Source organism: Teleopsis dalmanni, chromosome 1 (assembly GCF_002237135.1).
Source record: "Teleopsis dalmanni isolate 2A chromosome 1, ASM223713v2, whole genome shotgun sequence".
Lineage (NCBI taxonomy): Eukaryota > Metazoa > Arthropoda > Insecta > Diptera > Diopsidae > Teleopsis > Teleopsis dalmanni.
The window spans coordinates 124,467,028-124,493,645 of NC_051846.1; the positions used below are offsets into that span (position 1 = coordinate 124,467,028).

Here is a 26,618-nt window from a genome sequence, read left to right on the forward strand (position 1 = left end):
ACACATTCTTTGAACTAATCCTGTTAGCTATGTACATCTTTTTGCATGCCTTTTTGATAACCTGCTTGATTGTCCACGCTATCAGAACTTTTTCTGAATATTCTTTGGTAATCCATAAGATGATCTAAAGCAATGTGAGATCCGCCATTGAGTTCGCCTGAATAAGAAGAAAATATATTTTCCTAGATGTAGAGTGCACGTTTAGATTTAACCTCTTTCAAGTACCAAGCACCAGATCTGGGCCAGTCATCAAGAGCATCAGTAAAAGATGCAGAGTCATTCCATTCGCAAATCGTGCCTTATATACGTTGCATAACCAATGGTTTACAAGCCTTTGAAGTCAAAGCTGTTGAAGTAGAGAGTCTATGGTCACGTTCCACAGAAATGGTGAAAGCACCCCTCCCTGTGGGCAGCCTCTGACTGTTCTGCCTCTCAGTCTATGTCTTCCATTTTGTAGGTTTACTGCTCTTTGCCTTAACATGAAATCTATCCATCCAATAATGATTGAACCGACTTCTCGGTCAGCTAGAGCAGATTTTAATTTATCAAAGCTTACTTTGTCAAAGACTCCTTCGATGTCCATCATGATGGCCATCGCAATGCCTCCTGAAGTCAGCTCTCTCTCAGCTGTTCTCACGACTTCGTGCAGGGCAGTCTCTGTTGATCTCCCCGCCCTATAGGCATATTGACATCTGCTTAAAGGATATTTCATTAGCGTGGTGCATTCTAGGTAGTCCACTATTACCTTTTCCATAGCTTTAAGCATGAAAGAGGTAAGGCTAACTGGCCTGAATGACTTTGCTTCTGTGTAATCCTTTTTTCCTGGCTTTGGTAGAAAAGTCACCTTTGACTCTCTCCAAGCCTTAGGGACGTACCTTGTTGCCAGTGACGTCCTGAATATCTCCGTGAGCCTAACTGCGAGCAGATCAATTCTCCATTGCAGGAGTGCTGGAAATATGCCATCCATCCCCGGTGACTTAAATGGAGCGAATGTCAAGATGGCATTCCTAACTGCGTTTGTGTTCACTATCCTTCCTGCTTCAAATCTTTCTTTTCTGTTCATTCCCCTTTTGGGAGAAGGTCAATGATCATCAAATTTGAAACTTCCTGGAAAATGGGTCTCCATAAGAGTATTCAATGATTCTTTTACGGTCTTCGTCATTTCACCATCCTTCTTTCTGATTACACCAAGTCTTGAGACCAGGTCTTTGTTGACGATCTTTTGTAACCGACTTAGAGGTCCCCTTCATGCTCGAACAGAAACTCCGCCACGACTCCCGTTTCCGGTTGCGTAGTGCTTTCTTAAATTCACGCTTTTTGGCCTTGTACAGATCCCATGATACGGAGTTCTTCTCCCTGTATTTGTTAAAGGCTTTTCTTGTCTCCTTTATTGCATCAAGGTCCCGATTCCACCAGGGTGTCGACGACTTTTCTGCAATGCTGGTTTAGGGACAAGCGTTTTCGAATGCATTAATCATCGCAGTAGTAATTGCTTTGACTTCTGTCTCTGAATTGTGATCTTGAGTTTCCCTAGCGGCCTGTTTTGTAATAATTCCTTCAGCAACGTTAAGTATGTTACCTGATCCGTATTCTCAGGAATTCTTACTAGCCTCTGACTATGAGTGCGTTTCGGACGACGGAGTATTTCAAAGGGTATAGCCCGATGATCCGACATTGTTAGTCTGTCAGCGATCCTCCATTTCTCAATTTCTGTGTCATTCCACCTGAGCACAGGGTTAAGTCAATAACTTCTGACCTTCGTGCTTTAACGAATGTAGGTTCTAACCCCCTGTTTTCAGTCATGAGATTGTATTTTTTAACAAACTCCAGGAGCGATTCCCCTATGTTGTTATTATCGCTGCTACCCCACACAATGTTGTGTGCGCTCGCATCGCATCCTATGACAATTTCTAGCCTTCTCGTCCTTAATTCTTCATCAGTCTGATTACCTCCTGACTACGAGATGGTTCAGTAGAGTCGTATCGTAGATAGGCTGAAGCCACGATAAATGTATTTGCATCACTTCTTACTCTTACCGTAGTAAGATCTGCTGAGCATAAATGAGGCAATTGGATGCATTGTATCCCCTTCCTCACCATTATACATGTCCTTATTTTACCAGCTGCGTGTGGAAAGAACAGCGTGGCAACTGATGTACCAAGTCCCTTAATAGCGTTTTAAACAATCCAGGGCTCTTGAGTCAGTAGTATGTCCAACTTTTCTTCGTCAAAGTGTCGCAGGATCATTGTTGATGCTGCTTTACTGTGATGAGTATTCAGTTGTTTTTCTGGTAAGTATTCCCAAAAAATAAAAAGTCAAAATCTAAATAGATCTTTAGAGGAATTTAAAAATGACTCTATAAATTCGTACGTAAAGCGACTAAAATGGCCAATTTAGCATATCCTGCCAGTTAAAACCCCCAATGGTAGAGGGGCCAGAAGTGCTACTGAGAAAGCGAACGTATTTGCTGAAACTCTAACCAGAAGTTTTTCCACAGATAATACTAATTCATTTGATAAAGTAACGACGCATCAAAACTTTGATTTGCCTAGCAATCAACAAACGCTCTAAGTAACTCCACAAGATTCGGAAAATATTATAAAATGCGAACTTAAAAACAAAAAATCACCAGGCTTTCATCTCATCATTTCAGCAGTTCTCAAGAAACTAACACACAAGGCTGTAGTTAGACTGATTAATATAATAAATGCCTGTTTCGCTTTAAAATATATTTCCACAAGCTGGAAAGTTGCTTGTTCTCAAACCAGGACAGCCACCGCACAAACTGTGGTCTTACAGACCAATATCACTATTGTCAATAATATCAAACATTTTTAAAAAACTATTACCGCAACGACTACATTGACCATTGAAAGGTCGAATCTTATCCCGCTACATCAATTTGGATTTAGAGCTAAACATTTCACCACTGAGCAAATACATAGAATGTTATCGATAAATGCTTCGAAAATAAAGAAATTTGCTCCGCTGTTTTTCTTAACGTAGCTAAGGCTTTCGATAAAGTTTGGCACGTAGGATTAGTTTAAAAATTAAGGAACATACTATCATCTGACTATTGTGATATCAAAGAATCATATTTGCATGAGAGATTTTTCTGCATAAAATATGGAAACTACTACTCTGAGCTAAAGCCCTTCAAAGCAGCTGTTTCACAAGGCAGTATACTTGGACCTATTTTATACCTACTTTACACATATGACATTCTATAACCTACAAATTCAATCATAGTGAGCTTTGCAGATGACACTGCTATTCTTACTGTAGTAAATACAGAAATTGAAGCCACGCAGCCACTTCAAAATGCCGTTGATGAAATAATAAGTTGGAAAACAATATGAAAAATTGCTTTGAATGATTTCTACAATACTCCATCAATCTGATTACCTCCTGACTGGGAGGTGGTTCAGTAGAGTCGTATGGTAGATAGGTCGACGCCATGATAAAGGTGTTTGCATCACTCCCTAATCTTACCGTAGTAAAATCTGGTGAGCATAGATAAGGCAATTGGATGCATTGTATCCCCTGCCTCACCATTATGCATGTCCTTATTTTTCCAGCTTGCGAGTCTCTTAATTGCGTTTTGAACAATCCAGGGCTCTTGAAACTGTGGTATATCCAGCTTTTCTTACTCAAAGTGTCGCAGGATCATTGCCAATGCTGCTTTACTGTGATGAATATTCAGCTGTTCAACCTTTATGGTGTTCTGGAATGGGCCCATCCACCGCCCTAACAGTGTACAGAAACCCGTTAGCCCCATACCAAAGGCGTTATCTAGCTCGTCGTGCATTTCTTTAGAATTTTAATTTGGCTTGATCTAGACCACAGTTAAGCTTACTTCTTCTTTGGGGCACCACACTGTGAGCATGACACCAGTACTGCTGTAATGGTATATCTATGGTTGACCTTACTCAATGTTAAGGCCGCCTTTGATGACTATTACAGTCATATTCTTTAAACCACTTGTGTTCCAATTTAAAAGAGCTAACCGCTGCATTTTTATAATTTATGGCATGAGTCAGAAAACGATACTTCTGACATAAATTGTTTGCCACTTAAAATTCGGTTAAGAGCTCATGTGGTGTCAAATATATTGAGACCACACGAATCGGAACACATGTGAATATGAGACACATGACAAGCAAATGCACAGTAAATACTTGCTATGCATTTCTTGTCTTAGGTAATATGTCGATCATAAATAGGAAATAAATAAAATAAGAATAATTAAGTAAATAAGATTAACCAATTAGAGTTAAGAAATACATTGTTAGATTTAAGTAAATATTGTTAGAATAAGATAGATATAGCTTTCTAAATAAATAAAGAAGCTATTGTAAGATTTAAGATAAGTTTAAGACGGCAGTTGTTTACTGGTATTCAAATGAACATGATCTAAAAAACTTCATAGTGTTGTGAAGATATGAAGAACATTATAAAATATATAGTTAAATAAAAGTAGAATTTTATAAAAATAATTAAAGTGTTTTTAATTAATAAAACTAGGACTAAAACAAATAAAATACCAACACAACTGCTCGCTTCGCCAAACTTGCTGAAGTTACTGACCCTCCACTTCGAAGTGTCCTTAACACAGCCTCTGCAGCCTTCTGAGAATACTTTCTTTGCCTATGGTAGAGTCATAGACAAAGAAAAGTATTCTCCTTTCGTTGATCAACGATGTTAGCGTATCAGCGTCAGCTTAGCTTCAGGCCAAAGGCCATTCAACTTAGTTACCGTACTGATTAGCCATGTCTTGGATTGTTGGTTCTTACACTTAATGGAAATGTGCCCATCCTCAAGGCGAGCGTTGTCAACAAACCCAATGTCACCTATTCCGCCATCTAAGGACTCCACGTCGTTGAACAAAAACGCTTTAAAAGCAACTAAGTGGTTCTCGCCAAGAGGTCCTTTGACTCTTGAACAGATGATATCCATATTGAGTTCCGTCCCAGCGAACTGGGCATAGGACCACTTATTAGCAGGGCCATCTTTCGCGTCTCCTACAGCTAGCTTGCAACAATTCTGCTTAATTGCAGCTTTACTTGTGCTAGGTAGATGGTCTGCTCTCTTGGTTTGAGGCCCCTAACAACCGTTGTTAGTTGTCCACCTTGCTTGACCTTTTCTGACCTATGGGTTTGGTTGGTTGACACCCTGTATGGGCTGTCCGCCTTCCCTCACCCCAGATCCGGTTTGCGGTCTCCTTTGTTTATCTGCCGCTAAAAGTTGGCCACCACGCCGGCCAATAGTCCTTTTACCAATCAATGCGGGTCGGTTAAGTGCCTGATTAGATACTCCACCTTTATTCCTCTTTGCTAGCTGTTCTTCCTCCAGCGATGACTCCACATGCGATAGTCCGCTGAGTCGATCGGCTCAGCCTCTTTGCGGGGCTTCTTCGTCTACCATTTTATTGGTCTCATGACTGTCATGCGTTGTAGTATCTGAAGCTAACATTATTGGCTCGGCCTGTGAGGCCTCATTGTCCACCTTATCCGCGTCAACCACTTCGCCTTGTATAGGTATTATTTGAGTTTTATTTTCAATTTTGTTCCCACAAGTTACGAAGAGAAATATGTCCACCTGTGGAGAGCTTCGCATTGCACAGGTAAGGCAGTTTAAAACAGGAGGTCGCCAAGCGTCCTTTATATTCCTTTGTATGTTAAAATTATTTTGCATGTAATGGAGGTAGTACAGTCAGTCGAAATGACATATTTCGGATTGACTCAGTTAGACTCACTACACCCGGACGTAACGATATAATTTTAGCGTAGATTATGCGATCGATAGAAAACATCATTATGTGAAAATATTATTTTGAATATTACTTAAAATTACTTTGCATACCGTAGACGTCATACAGCTGGTCGTAAGGTTATAGTTTTAGTGCAAACTATGCGTGCGATTTTATATTTCTTTATTAGAAAATATTCCTTTGTATGTTAAAATTATTTTGCATATAATAGACGTAGTACAGCCAGTCATAAGGATATATTTATGACTGACTTAGACAGTACACCCGGAAATTAATTTTTTGTATTTTTTAAAATTATTTCGAATACCGTAGAAGTCTTATAGCTGGTTGTAACGATATGATTTTAGTGCAAACTATGCGATCGATTTTAGTTTTCTTCATAACGAAATATTCCTTTGTATGATAAAATTATTTTGTATATAGTAAAGGTAGTACAGCCAGTCGTAACACTAGATGTAAGCATACAAAAACAACGCTTGCAGATAACGATTTGAAAACAATAAGCATGGGCACAAGTTGTAAACACCCAAAAACAATGCTTGCACATAAAGGATTTAAAAACAATGAGCATGGGCACAATTTGTAAATATGCAAAAACAATGCTTACATATAAAAAACTGCATCACGGAATTAAAAGCGTCACCAAAATTAGATAAAAAGGCGTATTTTGTGAAATCGTTCTCTTCTTTTGACCATCGTTGGACAGTGCAGATCCGGTTCTGGTGAGACATATCAACGTCGGTGTGGTGGATGACATAGCTGTACAACAAGTCACTCGGGGTGCCTATCCATCAGTGTGGAATCGGTGTGAACTATAGGTGAGGTGAAGCGTACAGTTCTCAGATGAAGGAAGTACATAGAAGGATTGAACAGTACTCTATGGACACCCTGCACAAAAGGTATAGAATCATTTACAGCTTATGAAACCAAAGTACTTGTGAGTAACCCGGAAAATGGTACGCGTTTGATAGACTATTTTTTTTCTGAATACAGTGCTTTAAAACTATATAGCTCTGGCTGCAAAATATTATAGTGCATCGAATCCATGCTACATTTAAAATATTATACTGTGCTTTGAAATTTAATAACTCCGGCTGCGAATTATTAGAGTGCATCGAGTCCATGCTACGTTTAAAATATAATACTGTGCTTTGAAACTATATAGCTCCAGCAAAATTTGTCCATAGCTGCCAATGCTTATTCTTATTGCGATACCACATTAGTGCCTTATCTTCAAGAAGTATAGGCATCGTCTTGGGAACTAGATTTACGTTAATAGCGTAAACATCTGCTAGTTCTTCTATTCTTTCTATGAAACCCAATGGATTCTTTCCTCCATCGTAACGTACCGACCACTTCCTTACCTGTTCTATGACATGAGCATACGATGAGGCCATGATCGACATGAGGCATTTAATCTTTGGACGTCTTGTGTTTATATTTTAATTTGTGGTAACGTTAGCTTGTGCCATTCATTCTGATGATAAAATCATAATTTCTTTTGGTTTATATTGTTTTAATCCTTGTATTCTCGCGATAAACACTGCTTGTCCCTGCTCGGGCGCCAATGGTAAGGACCACTTTTCAGTCGTTATATTTTGCTGAGGTATGCAAAGCGGCTGTCCAGGTTCGTTGCAATAAAATTTATGTTCGCTGAGACTAAACAAAAAAAAGACGTAGATTTGATATATTTTATTAATGCTTTATTTAATTATTCAAAACAAAATAATTATAATAGTTATAATTTAGAAAAAAAAAAGTATTATTTTCCAAGGATCGGAGAAATTTATGATTTCCGCGCGTGACTATTTCGTAGGGGTGGACTTATGGCACCTCAGTATATGAATTATATACAAGATCACTTGCTGTCAAAGATGACGATGTTTGAGCGACTGGCTCTGGCTTATCTGTTACGAAGACTCCTGCCTTGTGCTAAGGCATATAATAGTGTGGCTGAATGAGCCATATTAGAAAGTAAATGTAAAAAAAAAGAAAAAAAATCAATAAAAACAAGTGATCGTATAGGCCAGTAGGATATCCTGATTTGATCGAACTGACCAGTTTAGGCTACTTAAGCCTGTAAGCTAATATTGATCGAATTAACCAGTTAGTTATCCTGATTTGATCGAACTGACCAGGTTAGGCTGATTAAGCCTGTAAACTAATATTGATCGAATTGACCAGTTGGTTATCCTAATTTGATCGAACTGACCTGTTTAGGCTGATTAAGCCTGTAAACTAATATTGATCGAATTGACCAGTTGGTTATCCTGATTTGATCGAATTGACCTGTTTAGGGTAATTAAGCCTGTAAGCTAATATTGATCGAATTGACCAGTTGGTTATCCTGATTTGATCGAATTGACCAGTTTAGTCTGATTAAGCCTGTGAACTAATATTGATCGAATTGACCAGTTGAACTTGTTTATCGTTTGATATCCAAGAGACAAGTTGCTAGTTCTGTGAACTTCGCGTTCTTATATACTTTTTTGACCGGAGCTTTTCGGTGTAGCGTACCGGCAAACTTCGTTGTTCGTGTTAACTTTTGTGCTTTTCGTGAGCCTTTCTTGTGTATTTTGTGTATTGTCGTGTACTTCGTGTTATTTGCATTTTTGCGCACTTTGTTTTCTTCGCCTGCCTTTGTTTTCGCCGCGGTTACGTTTTGTTTACTTCGCGTTTCAATTCTTTTTTTAAACAAAATATGAAAATATATTTATAATTAAAATAAATATTAAGACAATATATGCCAAAATATAAGTGAGTGATTTAATAAAATGTGGTAACAGAATTTTAACGCTGCTGCGTAAAATCAGTGCCGGTGTAATTTGAATTGTAGCTTGCTTTCTCCATCTGTGCCTTGTTTATGTTTAGTTAATTAAAAATATATTTTTAATCAATATAGTGTTTATTCATAAAAGAAAGATAACCCAACCAAAATATTTATAGCAGAAGTGGGTTTTTCGATGTGTTATATTTTACGTTTTATTGTTTTTTCTTTCTTTCTCTATTTTGTTGTTATGTTGTAAAAAAAAAAAGTAAAGAATGAGTGTTTTTCAATGTTGGTAATTCATGTTTATTAATTCAATATATAAAATGTGTTTTATTGTTTAATAAATGTTTCATGTATGTCTTATATTATAATTTGTAAATAAAATTCATTTGTTTTATTCTTTACATATTTGTGTTTTTTTAGTTTTATTACTTTTCTTTTTATCTTCTTCAGGTCAAGTCATGCCCGCGGCTCATTGACGCATGGACTGCAGGTAATGTCGTTGCATTCTTAATCATGATAATATTTGAATAACTCTTATTCTTTCTAGGTTGGGCACAGAATTTTGTTGAGGGTGAGTTTACTTCTGGTGTTTTCCGAAATGGTGTTGGTATTCTATTCTACGGACTATGTATTCTATTGACGGACTGACGTCAGATTTGTATACAAGCATATGTATGGTTGAAACTACTTTGTAGCAATTTCAACCTTTACACCACATGGAATGTAGAGACAGAAGTCAAAGCAATTACTGCTGCGATGATTAATGCATTCGAAAACGCTTGTCCCCAAAGCAGCATTGCAGAAAAGTCGTCGACACCTTAGTAGAGTCAGAATCATGATGTAATAAAAAAGGAGACAAGGAAAGCCTTTAATAAATACATGAGGGAGAAAAACTCCGAATCATGGGATCTGTATAAGGCCAAAAAGCGTGAATTTAAGAAAGCACTACGCAACCGGAAACGAGAGTCGTGACGGAATTTCTGTTCGAGCATGAAGGAGACCTCTAAGTCGGTTATAAAAGATCGTCACCAAAGACCTGGTCTCAAGACTTGGTTTAATCTGAAAGAAGGATGGTGAAATGACAGAGACCGTAAAAGAATCATTGGGTACTCTTATGGAATTGACCTGCTCGCAGTTAGGTCACGGAGATATTCAGGACGTCACTGGCAACAAGGTACGTCCCTAAGGCTTGGAGAGAGTCAAGAGTGACTTTTCTGCCAAAGCCAGGAAAAAAGGATTACACAGAAGCAAAGTCATTCAGGCCAGTTAGCCTTACCTCTTTCATGCTTAAAGCTATCGAAAAGGTAATAGTGGACTACCTAGAATGCACCACGCTAATAAAATATCCTTTAAGCAGATGTTAACATGCCTATAGGGCGGGGAGATCCACAGAAACTTCCCTGCACGAAGTCGTGAGGACTGCTGAGAGAGAGCTGACTTCAGGAGGCATTTCGATGGCCGTCATGATGGACATCGAAGGAGCCTTTGACAAAGTAAGCTTTGATAAATTTAAATCTGCTCTAGCTGACCGAGAAGTGGGTTCACTCATTATTGGATGGATAGATTTCATGGTAAGGCAAAGAGCAGTAATCCTACAAAATGGAAGATATAGACTGAGAGGTAGAGCAGTCAGAGACTGCCCACAGGGAGAGGTGCTTTCACCATTTCTGTGGAACGTGACCATAGACTCTCTACTTCAACAACTTGACTTCAAAGGCATACAAGCAATTGGATATGCGAACGATATAGCACTGATGGTAAACGGCAAGTTCCCAGACACTATTAGAAACGTAATGAGAGGTGCTCTCAAATGCGTCGAAAAATGGTGTAGGGAACAAGGCCTGACCATCAATGCCACGAAATCAGACACTATCCTCTTGACGAGGAAGAGAAATCTGTCAATGGAGCCCTTACAACTTTTCGATAATAATATTCGCATATCAAAGTCGGTGAAATATCCAGGTGTTGTCCTAGATAATAAACTGACTCGGAATGAATATGTGGATGAAAAGATCAGGAAAGCGAAGAGAGCTCCATTTCAATGTAAGAGAGTGTGCGGAAGACGATGGGGAATATCCCCAAAATCGATGCACTGGATCTATACAATGATGGTCAGACCTATTATAACATATGCGTAAGTTGTCTGGTTGTGCAAAGTCACCCAAAAGACAATAAAAACGAAGTTAGATAGAGTCCAGCGACCAGCCTGTGTTGGAATAACAGGCGCTATGCGAACTACACCAACACCGGCATTAGAGGCGATGCTAGGTTTGCTTCCATTGGATTTACATATAAAGAAAACAGCGGCACTGGCAGCAATTCGCGTGAACCGGAGCCATCACTAATTACTGGACATAGCAACTTCAAGTATCACCTCAAAAAGATAACTCTAGAAGAAAAGGAGACAACGGTGCATATATTGCCCAGCACTGGCAAGTAGGGGGAAGACTGTCTTGGGTTATCATTGGGTTGGTGACGATTTGGCAGAAAACCTCAATCTAAATGAGTTGCTTGCATTAACAAAAGATGTAGTTTTGCGAACGGAAGCCACTCCAACTTTAACTCAATAACAACATCCGAGAATCGAACGATGAAAAAGGACCTAAGTCGTTTCGTGGTCTACTTCGACTAATCCTTCACTTGTTTGACAGTGCGCTGTCACAGCGTCCCACTATATATATATACACATTTATTCATTGTATCTTCTCTCTTACAATGAGACTAACAATAAGCTTTAAAATCTTATCACAAATTATATAGTATTACAATTTTTATTTTAACTATACATTGTATAAAATAAAATAAAATATATTTAAAAAAAACTTTTGACTGAACTCTTTGGACAATTTCAATATTGAAGCTATTGCTTCAGCAATAGCATTGCCAAATAGCTGGATACCATAAGTTCACATTGGTTTTATAAGAGAGTACTTTATATTCTAAGCATAGGGAAGATCTGCTATTAATGAGCCAATGCAACTTAGAGTCTTGGAGCTTCATCTGAGTTTTTTTGGCTTCTATATGTTTGCGCCAAGTTAGTCATCTGTGTACCTAAGTACGTTATATTATCTGCTTGTGGTATGGGAATGTAATTTTATAAAATTGTTGGAGACTTACTCCGATTTAAGGTAAAAATGATGTGTCTACATTTTAGTTCATTAATTTTAATTCGCCATTTTGACAACCATTTCTCCACCCGAAATAAGTGAGATTGAAGTTGGTTTGAAGGTAGCACAACGTTTCTGTTTCGACATAAAATTGCCGTAATATCAGTAAACCTTGTGATGACGGCTGAGCTAATTATTGGGATATCAGATGTGCAAAGTACATACAAGATACGGCCAAGAACACTTCTTTGTGGAACGCCAGCTTCTATTGGGATTTACATTTAACTTTAAAACTTCTGCTATGAAGATACGATTCTAAAACTGAGTGGAAATTTGAAAGTAATGAACAGCGTATCTTATATAGGAGCCCATTATGCCATACTTTGTTAAAGGCTTGTTTAACATCGAGAAATACCGCGGAACAATATTCTCTGAGTTTAAATGTGTGTCTTATTTCATTCGTTATGCGATTAACTTGCCCAATAGATCCATGTTTTATCCTAAAACCAAACTAGCGGGAGGGTATTAGGTTTTGACCGCTAGTATTAGGTATTAGGTAATAAATGTTAATGTATAGGCGTGTACACGCCTATATAAGTATTAGTGACAAAGGATAAACGGGACAAAGGATTTAGTAGCAAATTATAAACGTATTCACGCTTATTATTTTACTGGAGAAGGGATTAAACGTGTTCACGCTTATGCAAGGAATTGGTAGCAAATTATAAACGTGTTCCCGCTTATATATTTTGCTGAGGAAAAGGTAAAAGATATATATATAAATAAAACAATAGAAAGTTGCTTTTTTTACTTAGCTTCGTGTATATCAGTGCTCTGGTAATGTCTCCGAATGATTCTCTTAGCGGGTAGATCACTAACTAATTCTTCTAAGTAAATGCGTCTTCATATATACTGATCAGACTAAACTGTGACGTAGCGCAAAGCTTAGTTTACAGCTGGTTTGCATTTAGACGTAGTTGCTTTTTTACGCTTTCGCATCAATTTTTCCACAAAGTTCTTTGCACAAAAGCTCTTTTTCACATTTCTTGTTTTGTTTGTTTTGCTTTTAAATGTACTATCAACATTTGAACTCAGTGTCATTGCTTAATATTTATATTAATTAAAATTAAAATAAATATTAAAAATAATAAAATTATTAATATAAATAATAAATAAATAAGGTAAGTGTTTTTACTTTTAATAATAACAATAAGAAATTCACCAGTTTTTTTATTGCAGATTTCCGCTTCATACTGGTTGTATATAGGTTGGAAATTAGTTAAAATTTCCATCCTTACAAACTTTTGTGTTAAAAGGGGTAAGTTTTTTATCATGATGGGTGACATATTGCAATCTAACTTGTTTGTGATTATTTGAACAAGATCATTGAACGTGATATGCATGTCAATAGATGGTGCATGTAGGTGCTGAGAGGGAAAGTCTTAATGTCCTGTTGCAGGAATTTGGTGGGAACACTTCCTTAAGATAATCAGCAAAAACGTTAGATTTTTCTTCATCGCTTCGAAACCAGTTTTTGAGATAGTTTTTTATTGGTGAATTGGATTCTATGGTAGCATTCGACAAGGGTAAATGATTTTTGCCATTTGGACATATGTTTTGAATATAATTATTCAAAATGTATGTCCATCAAAAGCCTTACATTATATTTAAAATTTTTATTAATATGTTTTTGTAATATAAATTATTTAAAATGTAAAGTTATTTAAAATGCATATTTTGATTTAATAATATGAATTAAAATAAATAAAATAAATTAAAACAAACATTAGAAATCTCACCTACTTTTGAGGAAATAGCTGACTTTTATAAAATAAGGGATTACGTTTTAATAAAATTTCTAAGAACTTAATTTTGATATTTCTCCAAACACGCTCGTGTTTTTTGCGTATACAATCGGATTTTGTCGGCATGCAAAATTTTATTTATTTTGAGAAATGGAAGCATGCACGCATGATTTATTGTTAGCATGCGATGCTTTGCAAATACCTTCTGCTCAAAAAGTATCCGGATTTTGTTGTTAACTACTTCTTAAGTAATAGACTTTTTTCAAAAATTTTTGGTTATGTTGTTATGTTATGTTAAATAACCAAACATTAAATTACAAGAAATATTTTATTTTAAATATTATTTTTATTGTCTACTTACGAAAGATTTATCACTAAAACATATAAAAAAAAATATTAGAAATATTAAATAAAAAATAATATATAAAAATAAATATAAATATAAAAATTATAAATTAAATATAAAACATCACTTTTCATAACGAAATGACGCATAGCAGTCACTGTTGACACTTCAGCGATTGCTTTAATACAAATGAGTGAACAAATTTTGCATTGTTTGCTGGAGGCGTGTTTAAAAAATTGTTGAATAATTTGTAATGGCGAGAGCATAAGTTTGTGTTCGAAGATGCAGGCGACAGAGGAAATCGGTGATAATAATATAAGCCGTATTCCATCAGGAACATAAACTTTTTACATAGAATCGCCAAGTACTTCTGTTTAATGCTAAATGTCTCAATTCGTTAAATGATTTATTACTTTCCTGCCGGGAATGGCTGCGTCTCCCGTTGTATTTATTATGCTTCCAAGGTAGCAGAAATTTTCAACGGTTTCAATGTTGGTGTTACTGATTGTGAAAGTGGGAGCTTGATTTGATTTAATTATGCATGCCTTTGTTTTACTTATGTTGATTCGTAGACCTACAAGTGCAGCTGTAGTTGCAAGGGCATCAATTTTTGCCTGCATATGCTCTTTATTTGACGAAAATAAAACTTTGTCGTACGCATAGTCGAGGTCTTCAAGGTGTTGATTTTTTTCAACACGGAATCTAACGTTACTGCAAATAGTAGTGGATATAGCAGGCAACCTTGCTTAATTCCGGTCTGCGACTAAAAAGCCTCGCTAATGCTGCCACAATGTAGGACTCTAGCACTGTGGGGCACACTGTACTGCACTTTGATAAGGCTTCTGATTTTTTCAGGAACACCTACGCTTTCAAGCGCGGAGCATATGGCGCTTCGGTTTATAGAGTCGAAGGCTTTTTCGAAGTCGATGAACACAAGAAACAGCGGGGTGTTTAATTTATTGCACTGCTCTACAATAAGGCGTAGGCTGTTGATGTGATCCACGCATGATCTATTAGGCCTAAAACCCGCTTGCTCTATTCGGAATTGGCAGTCAATTGGGTCTAGGATGCAGTTTAGGAAAATTTTGTTGAATATTTTGCAAGCGACAGGGATGAGCGAGATCCCTCGCCAATTACTGCAGTCCTTCTTATCACCCTTCTTAGGAATTTTGACAATCAGATTTTCTTTCCACTCTAGAGGCACAACTTCAGTATTCCATATTTCGACAAAGAGAGGTCTGAGTGTGTCAGCTAGCACTAGGAGATTAGTTTTATATAGTTCAGCAGGCAGATTGTCTATACCCGCCGCTTTGTTGTTTTTAAATTGAACTATGGATTGCGCAATTTTATCTCTGTCAGGCGGACTCGTAAGTATAACTCTTAATGGTAGTGCGTGCGGGAATACCGTTGTGTCTACGTTTGCAGACGTAATATAACTGTGGTTAGAGGCTTCTTCGAAGTGTTCGCGCCGGCGAACGGTGCACATAGGGGTATTTGCTCAATTTAGGCGGCCAAAAATCCATTTTTTTATGGGGATTATGGTTTTTTTATTTTTTTTGTGCTTTCATTCGCATGCACAGGTGATATAAAGTGCAGCATTTTAAAACAAAAATTTTTGTTTGACTTGCATCTTACGCTAGTAACTAATAAAAAGTAATATTATCTTTCTTTTCATAATTTAATTTTATCACTTGGTATTTAGGTACTTCAGGGATCACAGAAATAAGTAGAGCATATATATTAAGCATAATTCAAAGCTGCAAAAGCAGCATAATGCACAGCTGCAAAAGCTCATATATTGATGAAAAGGTCAAATTTGCTGAATAATATCTTGTAGACATCGAAAAGTGTTCTGTAAAAGAAATTAAAGATGTGAAATAAAAGTTTAAAATTGAATATAAGCAAAGATTGATAAATTCACATAGGAAAATATAAGCTTTTATAGAAAAAAAATCAGAACTGGGTTCAAGGAACTATTTCAGTACCAAGTAAAACCAAAAGCCAAGGACGACCTGTTTTGTTTGAGTTATCTTAATCAACTAACTTTATTTTTTTACATTATACAATATTTACTTAAACTACTTACAGGCTAGAGTTTCCAACTTTATATATTTAAAATAATTATTAATATTGTTGAATATGACATCTCGCCCCTTAAAATTGTAATATATTCGAAATATATGTTCTATGTATAAGGTTTAAAGGTATGTATATTATATATTATTCAAATAATATATTCAATATATATATTCAAGTAATATATTCAAAATATATGTTCTATGTATAAGGTACAAAGATATATAAAAGTTTTAAATAGGTTGATAACGATTAGGTTGAGCTCGAGTACGAGCGCTTCGACGTGGTATCTGTTCAGTCATCTGAGAACGCTCATCAGTGTTAGTGTGATTAGTGTTGTTGTTATCCTCCTGCTCACTAACAGGCGTTGGCATCATATACCAATCAGATTTGCTGTTGTTTTCTGCTGACGTTGATGAACGGTGTATTATTTGATTTTGATGACGTCTCACGTAACCGTTGGACGTTTTCACAATATAAACCATGCATCCTAAGTTTTTAATAATGACTGCTTCCACCCACTTCGGACCTCGACCATAATGTTTCGTTAGGCGAAAATTTAGTTGAACGAGTGACGGGTTTATTGTTGTTTGGTGGTGCTGATAACAGTGTAAGCAAAGTACGTGGCGCACGCCCATGTAACAATTCTGCCGGTGACTTCCCTTCGGCATTAGGAATAGCTCGGTATGTCGCTAGATACTTTACCAAAGCCAATTTAATCGATAACCCATCATCAATATTCTTTTGAACGGATGATTTGAATGTACGTACGAACCTTTCCGCGAGCCCATTTGATGCTGGGTGAAATGGTGCTGTTTTAACATGACTTATGCCATTACGAGCACAGTATTCAGCGAACTGGTCGGAAGTTAGCTGAGGTCCATTGTCACTAACTATAGTTTCAGGTAGTCCTTCTAATGAAAAAACTGCTGACAAAGCTGCTATGGTGTCAATAGTGGTGATAGTTTTAAGCTGTACCACAAATGGAAACTGTGAGAAAGCATCAACTACTATTAGCCACATAGACTGGAACACTGGGCCAGCAAAATCTATGTGTACTCGTTGCCATGGTCGTTCTGGCTTTGGCCACTCATGGTATTTTTGTTTCGGACTTGCACCCGCAATTTGACAAACACTGCATTGTGAAGCAAGTTTTTCGATGTCGTTGTCAATATTAGGCCACCAGCAGTGTTGCCTAGCGAGTTGCTTCATCTTAACGATGCCCCAATGGCCGTCATGGAGAAGCTTTAAAACTGACTGATGCAAGGATTGAGGTACAATGACTCGAGTAGCATCTGTCTGTAAATAAATCAAATCATCTCGAATGAAAAGAGCATACTTACGACGAAAATAAGGAAGCAAATCCATGTCGCCATCAGCTAATTTTGTCCGCCACCCTTCCGAAATGAAATTTTTTACACGTTTTAGTATGTAATCGTCTTTGTACTGCTGTTGTAGCAATCCGACGTTGATAAGTGTGTCATAATTTTCTATTTGATAACAATGCTCCAACCTGTCGAACTCAGGATCTGGTCCACAAGGCAGGCGTGATAAGGCATCGGCATTTGAGTGATCGGCAGTTCTACGAAACTGTATCTCAAACTGATAAGACATCAATGTTATTGCCCAACGTTGCAACCGATGTGTAGACATTGATGGCAAATTTTTGTTTGGACTGAAGATGCTTACTAAAGGTTTATGGTCCGTAACCAGAATAAATTTATGACCAAATAAGTACTGATGGAAACGAGTAACTCCAAATATTATCGAAAGTGCCTCTTTTTCGATTTGGCTGTATCGAAGTTGATGAGTGTTGAGCGTTTTTGATGCGAAAGCAATAGGGCGTCTGGATTTCGATGAGCAAGGACAGCTCCAATTCCATATGATGAGGCGTCAGTAGCTAAGACTAATGGTAGATGTTCTTGAAAATGTGATAATTCGGTTGCGTCTATTATGTGTCGTTTTAAAGCTTCAAATGCTTGTTCCTGCTTAGTGCCCCAAACAAATTTGATGTTCTTCCGACGTAAATGATTGATAGGCGCGGCCAATTGCGAAAAATTTGGAATAAAGTTATGGTAATAATTCACTTTACCCAGAAATGCTTCGACTTCTTTAATGTTTGTTGGGCGTGGCAACTTTTTTACAGCGTGAACACCTTTTTCATCAGGTAAAATACCATTTGCACTAATTGTTCTACCTAAATATTCCAGTTTTTCCACTAAAAATTCATATTTTTTTTGTTTGCAACGAATACCGTTCTCAATCAAAATTGACAAAATTTTTTCTAAGCGTTGACGATGTAGGTCCACCGTTTCAGCCGCGATGATTATATCATCAATATAATTACCACATCCTTCTACACCTAATATAAGTTGCTCTAAATGTTTTTGAAATATAGCAGGCGCGCTGGCAATTCCATAAGGAAGCCGCTGATATTGGAAAAGCCCTAGTGGTGTATTGACTGCTAAAACCTGAAGGATGCAGGTAGGCATCCTTCAGGTCGATTTTAGAAAAATATTTTCCATATCGGACAATATGAAGTAAGCTTTCTCGCGTTGGTAATGGATATTGATCGACATCGATTTGTTTGTTCACTGTTGTTTTGAAATCGCCGCAAATACGAAGAGAGCCATCTGGTTTTGTAACCAATACAATTGGCGAAGCCCACTCACTAAATTTTATTGGTTTCCAAATACCACTATCAGTCAAGCGTTGCGCTTCTATTTTAAATTGATTTATTTGAGCGAATGGAATAGGTTGACTTTTACCAAACTTAGCCACTGCGTCTGATTTTGAATGTATTTTTTTTTTAACCTGCTTAATTGTACCTAAACCAGGTTCAAAAACAATTTTAATTCTCATTAATAACTCCGTTAATTGTGAATCATTGCTTATGGAAGCAATTTGGCGAATTTCAAATCCAAATTTTTCAAAAAGGTCAGTGCCAAATAAATTATGTCCATTACGAATGCATACTACCACTAAAGTTGCTGTTCTCTTTGTTTCACCACACTTTAATTCGGCACTAAACTTTCCAAGTGTTTTTTCTCGGTTCTTGCCATAATCAAATAATTCTTTTCTACATGGACAACACTTTGGTTTATTTAATTGTTCATAAGCATCTAGTGTCAACAACGAAACAGTTGCTCCAGAATCCATTTGAAATTTTATTTGAGTATTATCTATTAAAACGTCAATAAAAACTTTTTTATTTTCTTGATGCGGTAAATTATTAACACTCAAAACCGAATCTATTTGTGAAATAAAATTATTTTGTGCACTTGTTTTTTGTTGTTCTAAATTATTTACAATATTATTAACTGACATACAAACAGAAGCAATATGTCTTTGGAGTGTGTACAATCACTTTGTCTCGTATTATTTCTTCTGTATAATCATGTCCACATTTTGGCGCGCTGCAAATAAATTTGCACTCACGAGCGATTTTTCGCAAATCCGTTATCCATTCTCTGTAAGTCTGGCTTGTAGACATTGTTGTTTTGTGGAACTCATGTCTGGCAGCAACTACATGTGTTTTAGATTGAAAAAATTCGGTTAAGAATTGCGTCAAGTCTTCGAATGTATTGCTTTTCATTTCACTTGCACCAAAATTGCTGCGTAATATATCATATGTTTCTGTGCCTACCCAGGTCAGAAAAAATGACTTGAATCTCTCCTTTTTTACGGAATAAGCCGAAAAATGTTGATGCAGTTGCTCCAGATATGTCTCCCACTTATGCAATTGCTTATTAAAAGCATGAAATGCAGGCACATTAACACTCTGTCCATCTGCAGTCTGTTGTAATAAAATTTGTTTGAAGAATGCTCGCTGATCCTCCAGCATTTTATTTGTAGACTCTTGTTGCTGTTTAAGCAATTCCTTTAAAGCAGCTACGTCCATTTTAGGTAAATTTTTTTTTTTTATAATCCTCGTCGCCACTGTTTTGTTTGAGTTATCTTAATCAACTAACTTTATTTTTTTACATTATACAATATTTACTTAAACTACTTACAGGCTAGAGTTTCCAACTTTATATATTTAAAATAATTATTAATATTGTTGAATATGACACGACCACTGAAACCTTTTGAATAGTCCAGCGATAGAAGCAAACGACGAAAAGCTGAACAATTATGTAATAATGATACAAAAGATCTTACTACAGTCACCCAAATGAAATTGTACCAAGTTGAAATGCGAGATGCTTCTCAAGTTTTCAAAAAAATTACTAATTCACCAAATCGTGCTTACAAATATAAACAAGCTTACAACGAAAATCAAAAAAAAAACCATGTCGACGTTAGAGGCTCTTTCAATGTTTATTGAAGCAAACTTGTCTCGTAGGCAATATGAAATAGTAAGACAAAGTAATAAAAAGTTATATCCCTGCTATACTCTAATCCAAAAGGCCAAAAAAGACTTTCATATATTAAGTTCAGCATACAAAATCACTGCTACTTGTGCTGAAATCAATTCACAACATTTTTGGATCATACAGCAACAAGACTATTGTAATACCTTGAAGAAGTGATTAAGTCATTAGGATAGAATGATTTAAAAAACTTAGCACTCGTTTGTAACTGGGGTGATGGATCACAGCAATCTTAATACAAGCAAAAATTTGACAATAAGTTGGATTTAGATACGAGTATTTTTTTCTAAGTTCGTTGGCACCACTGCAACTAATATTATCAAACACTCAGAAAGTGATATGGCCCAACCCAATTCTTTCTTCAGCACGCTATTGCCGTCCTATCCAGTTCCGTCCGGTTTATTATTGTCAGGTATACGAATATGTTTTGTCGAAAAATCACATACTTACTTTTTTTATGAAATACTTTTATTTATTATAACAATATTTATAATCATATTTTTAATATTATAATAAATAATATTTATTTGTTTTGATATCCTACTCGAATTCTGAATTGAGACGTGCACCTTGCCATACATTTGCAACATTTTGTCCAACACAATGTATTTGATTTAGACATGACTGATTATTTTGTTAATTTCTTTTGTTTTAGCAACTTTAAAAGTCATGAAGTAGCTTTTGGACAGAAGAAAGATGAAAACAAAATAAAACCCTACGAAAAAATAAACGTTGAGTGCGTAATCGATGATCAGAACTTCAAACTAGCCTTTTATGTGGTGTCAACAAATTGCATTGACATTCCCATCATAATTGGTGAAGATATTTGTTACAAAGCCCAAATCAAAATTGATTCTACTGATGTTTTTATTAAGAAGTAACAACACTTGATAAAAGTATAAAGTTTTATAAGAAATTGACGTAGAATGCCCCACAGATGTGATGTTCGATATAGAAGAGTCGGCAAGCATGCTTATTAAAGAAAAAGAGCATAAACTTATTGTTATATCTGTATAATTTCGATATTTATTTCTACAAAAAACTCCTAGTTATTATTATTTCACAAGTTCAAAATAACTGACAAAACTAAAATGTTAATTCTTCTTTATATGTCATCTGTCATCCTTGGCAGGGTTGCCAACACCTAACCTTTTGAGATTGAATCTCCAATGCGGTGATTCTAGGGTCCATAACGGTCAATAGGATGTCTAGTACGCCTTGGTTGGGTATACGGAACAACTGCCTCATTGTGCTTCTCAGTTTGAGGAATTGCAATCTCGGTTACTTCGTTGAAAGATTGAGCTGGGGTCGAAACCATATTTCTGTTAGTTATTTCGACCACATCTTTGTGTTGTTTCGTAGAGGCCAAATGCATCAACTAAACACTTTTCGTTGGCGATATCTTTAATCAAGTCAAGTTTACTACGGATATTTCTTTTTAGTAAAACTTCAGCTGCCGATTTACTGTTCTCTTTTGCTTATTCGGAGTTGATCGGTAAACTTGTGGAAATATTTGAAGATTTACAGCAGTTACCCCCTTCCCATTTAACTTTTTGAGCGCTTGCTTTAAAGTATCCACAAACCTTTCGGCTTGTTCATTTGATATGGGATAATACGGACTGCTTCGTATATTCGTACCATTGTCTGAAACTATTGTCTTCGGTAACCAAAATCTAGCGAAAATTTCTTTCAAGCTGGAAATTGTTTGAGTTGCTGTTATAGATTTTGTTTGTATAATTTCTGGCCATTTTGAGAACGCTTCGATTACGACCAAATAGTAGTATGAATCTATTGGTCCTGAATAATCAATATGGAGCCGTTCCCAAGAATCAGAAGGTTTTGGCCAAGGATGTAAAGTTGTTTTTATGGGGATTTTAGCTGCTGCGGCATAATTTGAACAACTTTTCACCATTGCTTCAATATCGTAATCGATATTTGACCAATAAACGTAGTTCCGCGCGATGGCTTTAGTACGACCTATGCCTTGATGACCACGGTGAATTTCTTTACGAATACGCTTTCGGAAAATTTGAGGTATAATAATGCGTTGTCCGAACATTAAACATCCGTCAACTATACATATGTCGTTTCGGTTAAAGTAAGCTTTTAACTCACTGTTGTTGCAGTTTGATGGCCATCCTTCAGTTACATATTCGAAAATTTTAGCTAAAACCTTGTCCTTAGCTGTTTCGTAAGTAATCATTTTGCTGGTAAGCGGTAGCTTATCAAGTGAGTTATGTAAAATTTGTTTGCTTTCAATTTCAGACTCTACTGCAGCGATGACATAGTCTTCTGAAGGATTGATTGTGTTATGTATGAGTCGTGATAAAACGTCTGCATACCCAAAACTGTTAGTTGAAATAAACTTTAATCCGAAGTCGTATGCAATCAGTTTAATTGCCCAACGTTGAAGTCTGTTTGCTTGATGCACCTTAATTCCCGTTTTATCACCAAATATAGCTAGAAGAGGCTTATGATCTGTTTGAAGTTTGAATCTTCTCCCAAAAACCATTCTGTGAAATTTCGTAACAGCGAAAATAAGCGCAAGAGCTTCTTTTTCTATTTGGCTATATTGTTTTTCTGTGGGCGTTAGTGATCTGGACGCATGACATATTACTTTCATTGAACCGTCGTCAGATTCATGAAAAATGCAAGCTCCAAGCCCATAGCTATATGCATCTGCAGCGACTACTATGTTTTTCAGTGGATCGTAATGCGCTAATAATAACTCTGATGACAAAATTAGCTTGAAACCATCCAAACAGCGTTGATGAAGTTCCGTCCATTGCCACTGCTTGTTGTTTTGAAGTAGTTCGTCTAATGGTCCTCGGTATTTGCGCATGTGATTTATGAATTTTCCATAAAAATTGATAGCACCTAAGAGTGATCTAAGTTCGGATTGATTGGTTGGCGCAGGCATTGTCTTGATTGCTTCAATATTTTTTGGATCTGTACGAATGCCGTCTTTACTGACAATATATCCCAAGTAAGCAATTTCAGGAACTAAAAAATTGCATTTTGCGATCTTGAGTTTAAACCCGTATTGATAGATACGTTGTAGAACTTCATGTAAGTTGTTGTCATGCTCTTGTTGGTTTCTACCTGAGACAAAGATATCGTCAATGTAACCAGCTGCGCAATGTAAGCCCGCAAGCATTTTATCCATAATTTGTTGGAAAATTGCCGGAAAAGTTTTGACGCCAAAAACCATACGCTTGTATTTAAATAAACCTAGATGCGTGTTTATTGTGAGAAGTTCCTGGGATTTCGATATCAATTTCGATTTGGAGAAAAGCGTCCGAAAGGTCTATATGACTAAATACTGTTGCATTGCTAATTTTTGCAAAAATATCCTCTGGAAGCGGTAGTGGATACTTGTAAGATTCAAGCGCGTCGTTAAGACCAGTTGAGAAATCAGCGCAAATACGAATGCTACCATTTTTGAATGCTACTTTTTGATAACTACGATTGGTGCGGCCCAGTCAGAGTAATTGATCGTAATTGTCCGATGCAGTATCAAATTGCAATTTGATTCGCACATTGTTGATTTTAACGTGAACATATTTACGATGAGAAGCTGTGATGCTGTGTGAAAATGTTTTTGCTTTACCATTGCTATTATTTTTGTTGTTGTTATTGTATTTTGATTTTGATGAATTTTTCGATTTGCAATAACCTTTTCTATGGCCTATGTAGTGACAGTCTTCGCATTTATTATTTTTGTATGGGCAGTCACGCTCATAATGCATTGCAGTTGACCGATTACAAGACGCGAAAATATTCAGTACAATCGATTTCAAAACGTATTTTTTTACGTTGACGTTGCGTTGATAATGGGTTACGAATTATCAATTTTTGAAAGTAGCTTTCGGACTATCAAATTCACCTGGCGTTTTTCAGCGACATATGAATGCCATTTTTAGAGATATGCCACGACGAGGCGTTGCTTTATCTTACCTTTACATTATCATTCCAGCAAGCAATGAAAAAGAATCAATAAATAATCTAGAGTTTTCAATATGTGCTAAGATTACGGGCTTGAAATAAACTTTAAAAAATGTCTCTTTCTAAAGAAATAAGTTGAATTTCTGGGTCATGTGATCGAAAATCAAATGATCTCACCATCATCATCCAAAATTGAAGCGCTTATAAGATACAAAATGCCGCAAAATCTTAAACAACTTGAAAGTTTTCTCGGACTCAACGGATACTTCAGCCTTAGTTTTTATATTATCATATTATTTATTATTTTTAATATTAATAGTCGTATTTTTATTTGTATTTTTATTTATATGTTGTAACAAATATTGATTGCACAATTCAAGTGCTATTTGTTTTGTTTCTAGGCCAACGCTTTGTCAGTCATTGATTACCAAAAGTGCAATGTTGGAATATCAGCTTCTTCGTGGTCAGTGCACTAACAAAAGTACCATATTTGACCTTATTCAGTAATATTTTGTAAATTAATACAGTTTTTGTTAATATGTTAATTGTTTAGTTTTTTTGTATTGTACCTATGCTGCAAATTAATGCATGTTTTGTTTTCATTTCACTTATTGTAATTTTATTGTATGTTATATTCTAATGACATATCAATTTCACTTATTGTAATTTTGTATAAAAAAAGAAATATCAATAATAAATAATCAGATTTGAAACAAGAATCTCTCTTTTCATCACGCATGGTAACAGCTCAAGTGCTAGTCTGTTTAAAAGTTCAAGTATAAAACTACTAGTTTATGTGCTAGATAGTATAAGTGTTTAAAGGATAGCCTTTATGGGTGCTCCTATTGCAAGAATATGATAACTAGGTTACGCATCGAAGTGGATCGCTTATGAAACATGTAGACGCTCTAAGCCGATATGATGTTTTATCCATAGAAGATGATTTGTTAAGAAGGGTACAAAAATGCCAAATGCAAGACGAGGAGTTAAGTAAAGTTTCGGAAATGCTCGAAAAGGAAATGCCGTATAAAAACTTTTTCTTGAAACGAGGCGTGTTATTCAAGATAACTAATAACGATGAACTTCTCGTTATATGCAGCGAATATAATACAGAATATACAGCGAGAAATCATCAGAAAAGCATATAAACGTGGTCATTTTAAAATACGCAAAAGCAAAGAAATAATTGAAAAAGATTATTATATTCCGAAACTAGAAGAAAAAATACAGAATCATATCTCAAATTGTATTCAGTGCATCATTTTCAATCGCAAGCGTGGCAAACTGGATGGATTGTTGCATCCGCTTCCAAAAGAAGAATCCCCACTTTATACGTACCACGTTGATCACCTTGGTCGACTTGAAGGTACTAGTAAGCAGTATAAACACATTTTTGCAGTCATCGACGCATATACGAAATTCTGTTGGCTATATCCGACGAAGTCAATATCCAACAACTCAAGAACTTTTGCAAAAACTCAAGCTTCAAAGTACGACATTTGGAAATCCATATCGCATTATTTCTAACAGAGACCCAGCATTCAGTTCCGGAGAATTTTGTCAGTACTGTGACGAGCAAAGTATACAACATGTTTTAGGTGTTACCGGCTTACCAAGAGTGAATGGTCAAGTCGAGCGTTTAAATAGTATCATAATAATTTCAAAGCTGAGCTCTGACGATCGAAGTAAGTGGTACCGGCGCATAGATCATGCAAGTGATAAACTCAACATTTTGCCGAAGTATCAACACAACGCCGTTTCAACTAATGTTTGAAGTACAAATGCGTACCATCGCAGTAAAGAGTTACTCGATAAGGAAATTGTATATACTTTCGAAAGCGAACGAACAGAATTACGAGAAGCAGCTAAGCCGCAAATCCTAAAGGTGCAAGCTGAAAATCATAAAGATTTTGACTCTCGACGTAAACCAGCTGTCAAGTACAAAAAAGGCGACATGGAAGCAATCAAACGGACTCAGTTTGGCACTGGCTTCAAACCAAAATACTTAGGTCCATACGAAATAATAAATGTAAAACCTAACGATACTTACGATGTATCCAAGATTGGTATAAAGGAAGGACCGAGAAATACAACCACTTGCTCCAAATATATGAGCACATACGAAGAAGATGATGGCGAAAAGGGGTCATTCGAGACGAATGTCTATCAGGATTGGCCGATTATGGGAAAAGAATAAATGCAACTCTGCCCTACTGTTGAGGAAACAGCTGACTTTTATAAAATAAGGGTTTGCGTGCGAAACAAGCAAGAGAGAAGACATGTTTACTTTGCGATGAAACGATGAAAAAAGAAGTGATACGGCGCGAAATAACGTTTAATCATAATCAAATACTTTTAGTGTAATAAATACTAAAACAATAATAAATAAAGAACAATAATATTACCACATATAGATGTATATA

General features: G+C 36.3%; 3 protein-coding genes across 3 annotated transcripts in view; all 3 read right to left on the minus strand.

Annotated features, from left to right (window-relative positions):
* Positions 1 to 16,375: 16,375 nt before the first annotated feature.
* On the minus strand, positions 16,376 to 17,530 carry LOC119665923 (uncharacterized protein K02A2.6-like). Its single transcript, XM_038075184.1, has one exon. It carries the CDS (start codon positions 17,528 to 17,530, stop codon positions 16,376 to 16,378), a length of 1,155 nt encoding a protein of 384 aa, XP_037931112.1.
* Positions 17,531 to 21,688: 4,158 nt separating this feature from the next.
* Positions 21,689 to 23,407, minus strand: LOC119665924 (uncharacterized protein K02A2.6-like). Its single transcript, XM_038075185.1, has one exon. The coding sequence runs from the start codon at positions 23,405 to 23,407 to the stop codon at positions 21,689 to 21,691; it is 1,719 nt and encodes a 572-aa protein (XP_037931113.1).
* A 3,123-nt stretch (positions 23,408 to 26,530) lies between these two features.
* The window catches only part of LOC119665925, a 2,890-nt gene continuing 2,802 nt past the window's right edge, over positions 26,531 to 26,618 (minus strand). Inside the window, exon 3 of the mRNA XM_038075186.1 lies at positions 26,531 to 26,565. Within this exon, the coding sequence (XP_037931114.1) occupies positions 26,531 to 26,565 (35 nt within the window). The remainder of the gene's footprint in view (positions 26,566 to 26,618) is intronic.

What these genes read in the sequence shown, in the direction of transcription:
- LOC119665924 (XM_038075185.1), bottom strand. Translation starts at nt 23,407, where the DNA reads ATGCTTGCGGGCTTACATTGCGCAGCTGGTTACATTGACGATATCTTT.
- LOC119665923 (XM_038075184.1), bottom strand. Translation starts at nt 17,530, where the DNA reads ATGTCTACACATCGGTTGCAACGTTGGGCAATAACATTGATGTCTTAT.